The sequence below is a fragment of the Contarinia nasturtii genome, unplaced genomic scaffold (genome assembly GCF_009176525.2).
Source record: "Contarinia nasturtii isolate CC-2019 unplaced genomic scaffold, AAFC_CNas_1.1 Cnas_scaffold_78, whole genome shotgun sequence".
Lineage (NCBI taxonomy): Eukaryota > Metazoa > Arthropoda > Insecta > Diptera > Cecidomyiidae > Contarinia > Contarinia nasturtii.
The window spans coordinates 1,126,325-1,137,882 of NW_022197436.1; the positions used below are offsets into that span (position 1 = coordinate 1,126,325).

Consider the following 11,558-nt stretch of genomic DNA (forward strand, 5'->3'; position numbering starts at 1 on the left):
CATTGGCAAAATATCTGTAATGAATTTAGACCCCGATGACTGTAGTTATACTGATTTTGTAAAATGCTTGCAACTAAATTCCTTGGGCTCAATTTTGTTACGCTTCTACAAATTGCATTGCATAGTTTGTATTTGTGTATGGTAGTTTACGTTGTTATTATTGTTGTTGATTCTCGTTCGGTTTATGCAATTTCAAAATCATGTGACGAGGACAAAGCCGAAAAGACAACGAACGGTTGAGAATTGGGAAATAATCGTTAGATTGGTTTCACCACATCTCTCTCTCTCTCTCTATCTATCTCTTTCTCTTTCCCATTCGTTCATTCCCTTATTTTGTCACAAGTGCATCACGTTTGTACATTACAATGTTTTAAAATCAAGAGGTTATTATTTGCAGACGTATAATTATGCTGGATAAAAAGCCGCTGCTGGAAATGCGCCTGCGGTATGCATCGATATTGCATCTTAAGACACTTTTGCATACACAATATGTGTTGTATGCTAGACTGCAAGCATAGTCATCGCAATAAATGCATACCGTAGATGCGCATCCACTTAGCTGTTATTTACAGCACCAGTAATTTATTCAGCATAATTATATGTCTGATTATTTGTTTGGTAATGGCAACACAGCGCATGTTTATCATAATAGTAATTCTAAACTTGTACACTAACACGTAGTTGCTTCTATTTTCGTTACTACTTTTCCTTTTTTCTTTATCTTTCGCGATGATTTTATACTGTCGCACAGCATTTTAATTTTTCATTTGGCTTATAACTCTTCAAACCCATTAAAAGGATTGGCATATTGAACAATGGGATTAACATGCACGCGTCAATTAAAAAAGAAAACAGCAAAAAACTCTTACTACAGCTCTCTCGCTTCGGTGGAGTTTGTATGGCTTGTCAGTTGGAATTTCGGAAGATTTCGTTGTGAAGTTTAATATTGGGCTCGATTTGATTTGAAGAGGTGTCACCTAAGAAGCAACATATGGTTCAAGTGAACTATTTTGAGTGAAAGCATCAATTTCAAGCTTCGAAGCTCTCAATTCTCATATCTACCAAGGGAGAATTATATTAAACACACTTTAAACCAAAAACACACTTTGCATAAAAATTGACATTTTACGTTGTAGGCCGTTTTGTGGCACGAAAAACATTATAAACGGAAAAAAGTGCGTTTAAATTCAATGTTTTCGGAGCGTCAGTGTAAAGGATGGAGAAAAAATCGTCCAATCAGACTAAGAAATCCCAAGACTTCTTTAAACTCTCGGGTACGTCAAGGAATGACAATAAACCAAATGGAAATTTAGAGACCAAAAGAGCACACATAACATTCCATGGCAAATGAAATTGGCAGTGAATCATCTTGTTTTGGCTAAAGTATTCGTCAACATCAGGGACCTCTTTACTCTGGGGAGAGATGGTGTAATGCGAGCGTAAGAATAGCATCTTTCTTGATCTATAATTTGTACCAGGGAACGCAATTTCCCAAAAAAGATCCTCTATAATGATCCAATATTGATCACATTGAATAGATATTTTATAATTAAACCACATTCTTCTGTCAAAATGCGTATGTATAATAAATAAATGTAGCCGTAATGAATTAAAGTCAATGTAAACCATCAGTTGAATCATCTTGTCGCTTGAATCGTTTTTGTTTTTTCTTAAATTGCGATCAAATGAAGTTTTTGTACGGATTGGCATTGGCTTTAATCTTATTTGAAGGATTTGTGAGTATTTTTTATATCATTTTTTGCACCAATGAATTCATTGGAACCAATTCATTTCAAAAACAAACGAATTCAGATAAGCAAATGTGAAATTCAGATCTGTCCAACGGATTGGGACGATCAAGGCATTAGAGAAGACACTCTAGATGGTAACATTTATCTTACCATCTACGGTGCCACTAGAGCTCTATCACTTTTTAAAAACTTTGGCGATCATATAAAGAAGATTAAAATTGATTATGAATTCATAGTTGACGTAGATGATGATATTCGCAGTCAGATAAATGAAAATATTATCAAAAAGTATGCAAAACAATTCACAGAGCTTCACATAGTCGCCAATAATTCGTTCTTGGCATTTTTTGATCAACTGTCGAACGGAGGAGAAAGAATTCATTTTCCAAATCTGAAAAAGCTTTATTATGAAGGTTCAAATTTTGGGGAATCATACGATTTGAATGCGATATTCCCAAACTTTGAATCTTTGACATTATATTATAATCAATATTTTATGCGTCACTCATTTATGCAAATTAACACAAATCGCATGACAAATGTTAAGAAATTGAAGGAATTGAAACTGGAGATTAATCCTGAGTCGTATCAACTACATGATCTCGAACATATTTTTGCGAAAAATAAGCAGTTGTGTACGCCTGGACTCCACACAAGAGAAAACCCCAACAAATTATTTTAGGATTCCTATTGAAAAATGAATTTGTAAGGTTTCCTTATAAAATCGCAATATTTTAACAGGAATCCTAATAAATTGGCGCTCCCAAACGTCAAAGCCAACTTCACTGTGTTGAAACAAAACATTTTTATTATTTAAAGGTTTCCTGATAAAATGTTTCCATATTATAAGGAAACCTTACAAATTAATATTTTAATAGGAATCCTAAAATAATTTGTCAGGTTTATTTCTTGTGTGTCGTGTTGATCGATAAAATAGATATTCTTCGCTCGATTGAAGTACACATGAAAACTGTGCAAACACTTGAAGTCCATCTTGATGGTACCGAATTTCTCAATCACGTGTCTGAAAAGTATCCATTTCATATGCCAAAATTAAAAAGGCCAAACTTATGGAAGTTGCGATGATTCTCTCATTATTAATTTCATAAATAGTTTCAAGTTGGAAGCACTGGATGTGATGATGAAATTAATGAATTCATAACATATTTCTCATTTATCACGAATCTTAAGGAAACATAAGAAAGCTTTGATAGAAAAAAGAAATTGAATATGATAAAGTTTTCGCAAGTTGACCAATATACGGGTGACACTTTCAAATCTCAAGTGAGCCAGATTAATAAAAAGTTGAAACAATCACAAAACCTATCATAGAAAGTAAATTTACAAGTTCCAATGACACCATAACGTTGCTGCGTAGCAAATAAATGTAATAGTCATCCATGATATTTGTTGAGAAAATCAGGTTTTTAATGAGGCAAAGGTACTCTTTTTCCCTGAAAATAACTGAATTTTATCTGAATATTTTCAATTTAAATAAATACAGTAGATTGCCAAATGTCGACACACGACCAAATGTCGGAATACCGAGAGGTGAATTGAAATTAAAAATTGAAAATTCATTTGAATTGCATTTTTAAAAGTAAATTATGAAAGATCAATATCAAATCTCTTTATTATAATCCAAATTTTAATCAAAAATCTATTATTGCTTTCACAAATTACGTTCAAAAAAAATTCGGCATTTTTATCACTTTTTCACGTCAAAAGTTAAACTATGTCATTTTGAGACAAGCCGGTAAAATGCGTTTTTTTATATGAAAAAATAACTAGTTTGGAAAAAAAATTATATCGGCGAATTGTAGATAGTTTAATTTAATTATTGAACAGAAATTTTGAAAATATAAAGAAAAAAAATTATATTTATTTTTCATTTTTCACTGTAATATTATTCCGGAATAAATCGTCCAATTGCCGACACATAAAGCACCGAAGTTTCAAGTGAAACACTTTGGATTTGACAGATGTGACAGTTAAAGTCGTATTTGGATCATTGTGAAATTCAAACCAAAAATATTCTAGATCAGTGAAATAACGTAATATTTTTAAATATTTTTGCCACTTTACTATAGAAAAATAAATAAAATAAAATATGGAGCAAAAATATATCAATCTAATAATTTTAACTCCAATATTTTGTATTGTTTACCTCAATGTAAATAGTGCGTTCATGGGCTGTCAAAACTTAAAGTTTACAATATTCGTAGTGAAAATGCATGAAATATGTCGAGATTAGGGAGCCGAGAATTGGACGACGAATATCCGACATTTGGAATTTTCGATGTTATGACGAAAAAATGAAAAAAAATAATACATTTTTGGAAATTACTATCTTTTGAGAAACGTGAAATGAAGCACAATTAAATTCTGCATCGAATTGTGTATAAAGTGATATTTTTTCATGAAATCAAAAATGTTAAATATTAAATTGAAGTTGAAAATTCAAACAAATAGTCCGACATTTGGGCGAGTGTCCATATCACTTTTGAATTGAACAAAAAAAAAACTTTGTTTCAGTCGATTTGAACTTATTCCTTTGTCTCTGTGTCTGAGTAAATCTAATGATGAATGAAAGTTCAATGTAAATTATTTTAATACCAATTTTCTTTCGACGAAAAAATTAAGAATTTTTTTTCGAAAATGTAGAAAGAAGCACAGTTCTGCATCGAATTTCATATAGAATGACATATTTTCATGAAAGCAAAAATGTGTAATATCAAATTGAAGTAAACAATACGAATAGCTAGTCCGACATATAGGCGAGTATCCATACTAGTATTGAAGGGCAAACTTTTTTCTCTTCCTTGAAGAAAGTTAGATGTCTTTTTCAAAAGTCTTAAATAACAAACGACGGTCTGTACCGTGGCCATCGAAATTGTCTTCAATGAAAAACTTCTTTCTTTCAAAGAAATTCTTTGTCAATTTCAATTAATCGAAGGAAAAAGTTTCATAGGCTAAACCAGAAAATAATTACGTGACCATACGATGACCTCTCTTTCTTCTTACCGATACATATTTTTATTCACTGACTAACTACTCTATCATTTTTTGTCATTGAAAACCGTTTTATTTGCGCTTTTTGTTTGGATGCACATTTTCGTTTCTCTGATTTATAACCGTCTTTCATCTGTATTTAAGCACTTTTTGTGCTTCTTGTGATTATTTTCATCAAACGAAACCCGCAGAGACACAAAATTGCCCACTTTTGTAGCAAAATGTAAATGTAATGTGTGGTGTATGTGTGTGCTTGGTCATTTTTCATAAATAACTAGATACCGAGAGTTGGGCGAGTGCCACAAATTCCAATTATGTGAATTTCTTTGTCTATCTGTGGTTTATTGTTGCGATGCCCACAATTTGAATCGTCATGTAAACGGTCATCGGTGTGAATCCATGTAGCGTTGCAGGCATTTTTTATGTTTCACTTCAATTTCGGTGGTTAGTTAGTGCGTGCATAACAGAAAAACGGTGTGGTATATGTTTCTAGCACGAAATGGTTTTTTGTTTCTAAACAGAAAAAATGTGCAAAACATGAACGTTACAAAATTGTTAACTCCTCTTTCTCTCACCAGTGAGAAAAAAAAACAACAAAGATGGTGCACGTCCAAGCATGGATTGCATGTTATGGGATTAAGTTTGACACCAGCTTTCCGAACATTCTAAATTGTAGCATTTGCATTCGATGTGGCAACACAACAACACAATTTACAACGATGTTTATATCCGTGCAATGTTTCCTTTCTATGAGAATAGTTCACATAACTTAATATTTTATCGAAAAATGTTGATTTAAAACATGGATCGCTGCCGGTAGAGCATTTCTTTCGAACATGCACGTGTGGGACGAATGAACGAGATTTTTGCAAAAGTTACCCTTGTGAAAATAATTATTTTAAATTGCAACTAAAATCGTCTTGTAATTGAGAGGATTTTTATGGGAAAATGTAATAATTTCAGGCCTAGTTTTTGGAAAGGATCGAGTACTATCTGTCAAAATATTTCCCCCTATGCCAAGCGAAATTAATTCGATATACGGCGCTGATGTAAATGTCACTCTGTCATTTCACAATAATACTTTTTTGGCTTGAAAATATATAAGCTCTTCATTTAAAATGCATACACATTCATAATTATTGAATCGTTGAAAAAAAAACATGTCATAAAATATTTTTCTAACATTTTTCATTAAAAAATTTATTAAATTTTTTTTTTTATAAAAAAATTAATTTGTTTATAAATTACAATAATTTCAACAAAAAATGTTTCATCGATTAAATAAGAATCCAATGTAAATAGTAATGACAATGCGACACCTACCGTAAAAATGCAAAAAGAAACTTAGTTGGCCTCCCTTGTAGCATTTTGGTCCGCCATGACAGCATCTTCGTTTTACTTGACCAATCACAGAGAAGCAAAACGAAGATGCTGTTATGGCGGACCAAAATGTTACAATTCCAAATAAGTTTCCTTTTCTATTTTAACGGTAGGTGTCGCATTGGTTTTACTTTTTACATTAGATTCTTGTTCAATCTATGAAAAAAAAATTGAAATTATTGTTATTTTTAAACAAATAAATTTAAAATATAGAGAATTTTTATGATAAACGTAAGAAGAATATTTTATGATATGTTTCTTTTTTTTACTCGACCGTTCAAAAATTATGCATGTTGAATGAAGAGCTTATATATTGTCAAGCCAAAAAATGTATCATTGTGGAATGACATAGAGTGACATTTAAATCAGCGCCGTATATCGGATTTATTTCGCTTAGCAAAGGGGGAAACGTCGTACTCGCTCCTTTGTCGGCTTTAGCCACAATTAATTATTTTTGAATAAAATCACAACTATTTCAAAGTTAGTAACTATTGCCCAAAGTTCGACAGGCTATTAGTCAAAAACAAAATTCCCACAAGGGTAGAATGTCTATATGAGAATGCAAATTTGTACTAAATTCAAAATTTTCGTCGTTGGAAAATGATTTTGAACTTCGACTAATTTCAGTCTGCGTGTTTCAAGCACATATGTGCTTTCATGGTCGTAAATGAGCGTTTTTTTTTGTTTTGTTCCGCCAGAATTGTTGATTACTACCCCATTTGATGCACTTCATCAAGCAATAACATGTCGACGATTTTGTCGGAAAACAATTTGGCCAAACGTTGTTATAATTCCATTTCATAGCTGTAATTCGATGCAGAATGAGCTATATACATGCCACATAGATCGAAATGTCATGGGTCTGGTCGAAAATGGCTGAATACGCCTTTAAAATTCACTGCCAATCAAATGGTCAATGCAAATATTAAATGACCGAATATTAGGGTGGTCCCGAATATACACAAATTCGAATTTTGATCGCAGCACACTCTATATATGTTAGAAAGTTTCAGCACTCTACTGTACCGGCAACACGTGCCTCAAACGCCTTGAAGATTTTCTGTCGACACGTATCGTCACACATTTCGAACAAATTTTTTTCGACAAAACTTTATGATAAAAATGTGTATTGGGGGGTTTTTTGGCACGAGAAAACCGAATCTGGCATTAGTTTTGCGATACAAACACATTTTTCGGTAGCATTTCATTTGGATTTTCAGTCGAATCGCGCGATTTTTTGAGATTGAAATATTTTCATCGTAGAAAGTTTTTTCAAATTTGAATTTTCCGTAAATTTGTTCTGAAACAATAAAAAGAAAGAATTAGTTGAAAAATTGGCTTGATTTCATTTCCCTCCGACATTCCTTTCTTTTAATCATTGCTTTCGTCTTATCTCCATTTTATTTTTACTTTTCCGTGTCTTGAAACTTAAACAAAACTGTTTGCATGGACAAGATATCAAAAGTGAAAACCAATAATTGAATGAATGTATAATGAAGAGCTGTTATCCAAAGAGCTTTTCATGTAGGAGGTCAATTGAATGCACACCGTTGTGAGTCGATCTATCCGCTTTCGTTTCACTTTTTTTTTTTCATGTAATGTGGAAGCATGTGATCTCACTTCGCAGTGAAGAATTATTTTCATTCAATGTCAGTAATTGCGCTACATTTATGTGCATGTTATAGTTTAATTTTTAGGGATGAGTTTAGCAATTACATCTATCGTTCGCTGTTAAATTAGGATTTTCCACATTTTTGTACGCGCTCCCTAGTCAAGGGAAAAAGAGATAACAAATCAACGGGAGATGGAAAACGATAGAGAAATATACATATGGAGATGGAGAGAGAGTAAGAGCGTGGCTCTAAACCAATGAACATATATTTTATTCGAGCGCCACCAACAACAAATTGTGAGCAACAAATTCGCCTTTGTATATGTTTTATCGTTTATTTGCATAGAGTGAATTTCATAAATTGTCTGTTTTTTTTTGTTGTGCCAGTAAAAATACCGACGATTCTCTTCTCTTTGTATTCTCTCGATCACATTACATTTCTCGAGAAAAAAAATGATAAATTTAATATTCTCTTTTCTGTTTTTTATTTGAAGCTGATGAAATCTGTTTAGCAAAGAGAATGACATATGCTTTATTTGTTACAATTCGGTTCTCATTCGAAATTAAGTTGAATTTTCAACTTTTCTTTTGGATTTATCTAAGCTGATGAGTGTTTCTAAATCGTACATAACTTTAGGCAATATTTTTATGGCCGACTATTTCAAGTGCGGGCCAGCAAAAATATGTTTCTATTTTTCATTTAAACCACAGCAATGAAACGACAACAACAATAACACATATTTGTACTGTCTAAATTTTGATGTCAAATGGTGTCGACATTGGTGACGGTATTTTGAAACAGACTGTGTAATCCATATTCATCATATATGATCCTATGTAAAGTTCTATACTTGATCTAGTTCACATTGACGGTTCAAATCGTTTATGTCCACTAGCGTGGACATGGACTGTGTGTATCTTCTGTTACATGTACGTTGTAATGGATAAGTATAGTAGCATGGCGTCATTTAAATAAATTTAAAAATCCGTCCACTCGTGTCGACACCATCTAGTACGGTAGTAGGGATTTCATTGCTGTGATTTAAACACAAATTTTCATTTCATTTCCGCATATATTCAACAAAATCATTATTATCGGTTGAGAATTGTTTTTTCCGGCTTCGGCAACATGGAAACATGTGAAAATATTCATAAAACATTGAGATATATTTGAATTCAATTTGTATTTATCATGGGGCGAATCACGCTAGTGAAAACTAGAAAAACTAGTAAATCTAATGCAAAGAATGACGTCACAAACGAAGCCAACTTCACAACAACGGCCATATAATTTATATGAAAAACTACTGAGAGCCAACTTCACGCACTAGAATTTTCTAGTTTTCTAGTGAAATCTTATCAAAAACTAGATGCACTAGAATTTTGTGATTGACCCCATGGTATTTATACAAAAAGATACTTCTTCGACGATGCGTTTGACTGATGTTAATTTCAACATCAGTACAAAAGTCATCAGCCTGCAGTATGAAGGTGCTTTTTTACTTCCTTTTTGCGAATACTTTCTTCCATTCCGTGTCGCTGTTGCGTCGTTGCGTTTAAAGTACTCAGCTGCTGCAGATCATGATCAACTGCCACTGAGAATATCACCAAAGTAACACATGTAATGCGAAATATGCAGAATCTACGCACAATTTATTACAAATATCCAAGAGAATTTAGTGAATATGGGCAGTGTTTATAGTTGATATGATGCTCTGCATTTTTGATAATTTTTAAATAACTCAGAATTCTTCTAGCAGCATCTAGAATCTAGATGGCAAATGAAAAAATGCAATCAAAACCAGACATTTCAAAAACCTAAAAACCGGTTCTAGTTTGTTTCATTTTGACTCATAAAAGTGGTTTTTTTTTGTATTGAAATTTTGCTTGTTTGTGAGATTGTTCGAAGAAAATACAAATTTCGAATCGTTATATACTATATACCGATATTATTCCCTTCAACACCTATGATAATTGTTTTTACACTTCAGTCGTTTACTTTATTTGCAAAAGGAATTTACACTTGTATAAATTAACGTTTACACTTGTATAAATAATTTAGTATTGACGTATATAAGTATTTAGTTTGACAAACAACTTATGTTCTGTTAAACCTTGAAAACTATTTTTTAGCTAAAGCGCGTTTGAAGCAAAACACGTGGACTTTTTAAATTATAAGTAAAGTAAAACGTTTTGAGCGTAAAAATTGTGTATAAATGCCTTCGCATCTGCTCTCATTTTCAGTATCATTTTAAATTCAGTGATATACGATTTCAACTGTAACAATGAAGCAATTTCTAATTTTGGTACTATTTTCATTTTTGGCCGTAAATGATGTAAGTAATAACACTTGAAAACATTACAAAAAAATTACTTTAAAAAAGCCAACATTTGTTATATTTACAAACCATTCAATTGAATGCATTTTTCTTTGAATTCGTCAATTTTTTACAAATAGGTATGCATCAAAGGAGCCATGGCGAGTACCTATCAGGATATAGTTACTAAATATCAACCAAATAATAATAGGATAGCAGATGCGTTCTCGTTGACTTCTGGTTTTAGCGATGCAGCCAAAGTTATTATATCTCATTTGTATGATATAAGTAAGAATGATGAGATAAACGCACTCTGCAATAAGTTAATATTGATTCCAGATAGTTCGGATGTCCTTCCAAGTGACATTCAAACCATTTTCAATAACTGGAACGAAATATCACCGGCAACCAAAAATTATATTCAAGTAACATCAAAATCAATTACATCAGTTCATAAAACATTAAAAAATGCATTTGACGACTGTCTTAAAGTGGTGGATGGATTCATTTCGATGTACGCAGAAGAGGAAGATTTTATTTTAGAAAAACTTAAAGAAGCCGAGAAGACTGTGACCAAGTATGTGAAACGCAGAAACGTATGGGCAAAGGCTTTGATGGGCAATACATCTGATCTCTAAATACAAAGATTGTAATCTTTGAAAATAATAAAATGTAATTGTTTGAAAGATTGAGTGTAATCTTACTACTTTGATACATTTAATGAATAAAAAGAGTGAAATAATAAATTATATTTTCTCTCAAATTGCCATCGTATAAATTATTATGATATTCTTTTCAAGTAATTTTTGAATCTAGGTAGTGGAAGGCTGGTTTTATACTCAATGAAATCGAGCAAATATTTTGTTGAAAACATTTTAATAAAGCGGAATAAAGAGCCGCTTGCTGCTCTTTTTTCGTACTTACATAAGAAATATAAATTATAAGCAATTATTCAATGAAAATATAATTTTGATCAAGATTTAAATTAGAGTTAACTTGATGAAGTGGCAACTTAGCATAGATTACACTGAATTCCGTCGCGGCGCTAGTTGTTTGTTGAGTTTAGTCATAATTTCGGTACGTTAATGAGGTAATTAAGAATGAAAACACAACGATATGTCAAAAAAAATAATTAAGCTTCTTTATCATTACGCATAATGACTTAATGAGTATCTATGCAGTCTCTCTCTGTACCGAAATGGGTATAAAAGTGGGTGCAGCTTCATTTTTCTTCAGTTACATTTTTGTACTTGAAGTTAAAGCATCTCAGCCGAAGTGAAATTCATAAATCAGTAAAAAGTCAATTTTGTTTGTAAATCTACAATTTTGTGTATCATATTAAAATGGCATCATCCAAAATTAATTCCTCGGGATCGGCGAATAATGTTTTTGCATCGGTGAATTGGCCAAATTTGTACCTGGACAATAGCACTGCCGACGTGTATTTTTTGTGCGGAATGCAAAAAGAAAGCATACCAGCGCATA

General features: G+C 32.2%; 1 protein-coding gene across 1 annotated transcript; it reads left to right on the plus strand.

The window, feature by feature from the left end:
- Nucleotides 1-9,962: 9,962 nt before the first annotated feature.
- On the plus strand, nucleotides 9,963-10,836 carry LOC116352587. The gene is made up of 2 exons (XM_031785307.1): nucleotides 9,963-10,091; nucleotides 10,214-10,836. The coding sequence occupies exons 1-2, from the start codon at nucleotides 10,041-10,043 to the stop codon at nucleotides 10,709-10,711; spliced, it is 549 nt and encodes a 182-aa protein (XP_031641167.1). The 5' UTR covers nucleotides 9,963-10,040; the 3' UTR covers nucleotides 10,712-10,836.
- The last annotated feature ends 722 nt before the right edge of the window (nucleotides 10,837-11,558 follow it).

Excerpts from the sequence above, each read along its gene's own strand:
- LOC116352587 (XM_031785307.1), top strand. The coding sequence starts at position 10,041 with ATGAAGCAATTTCTAATTTTGGTACTATTTTCATTTTTGGCCGTAAAT. Across the intron at positions 10,092-10,213 it reads CATTTTTGGCCGTAAATGAT|GTATGCATCAAAGGAGCCAT; the intron begins GTAAGTAATAAC and ends TTTTACAAATAG.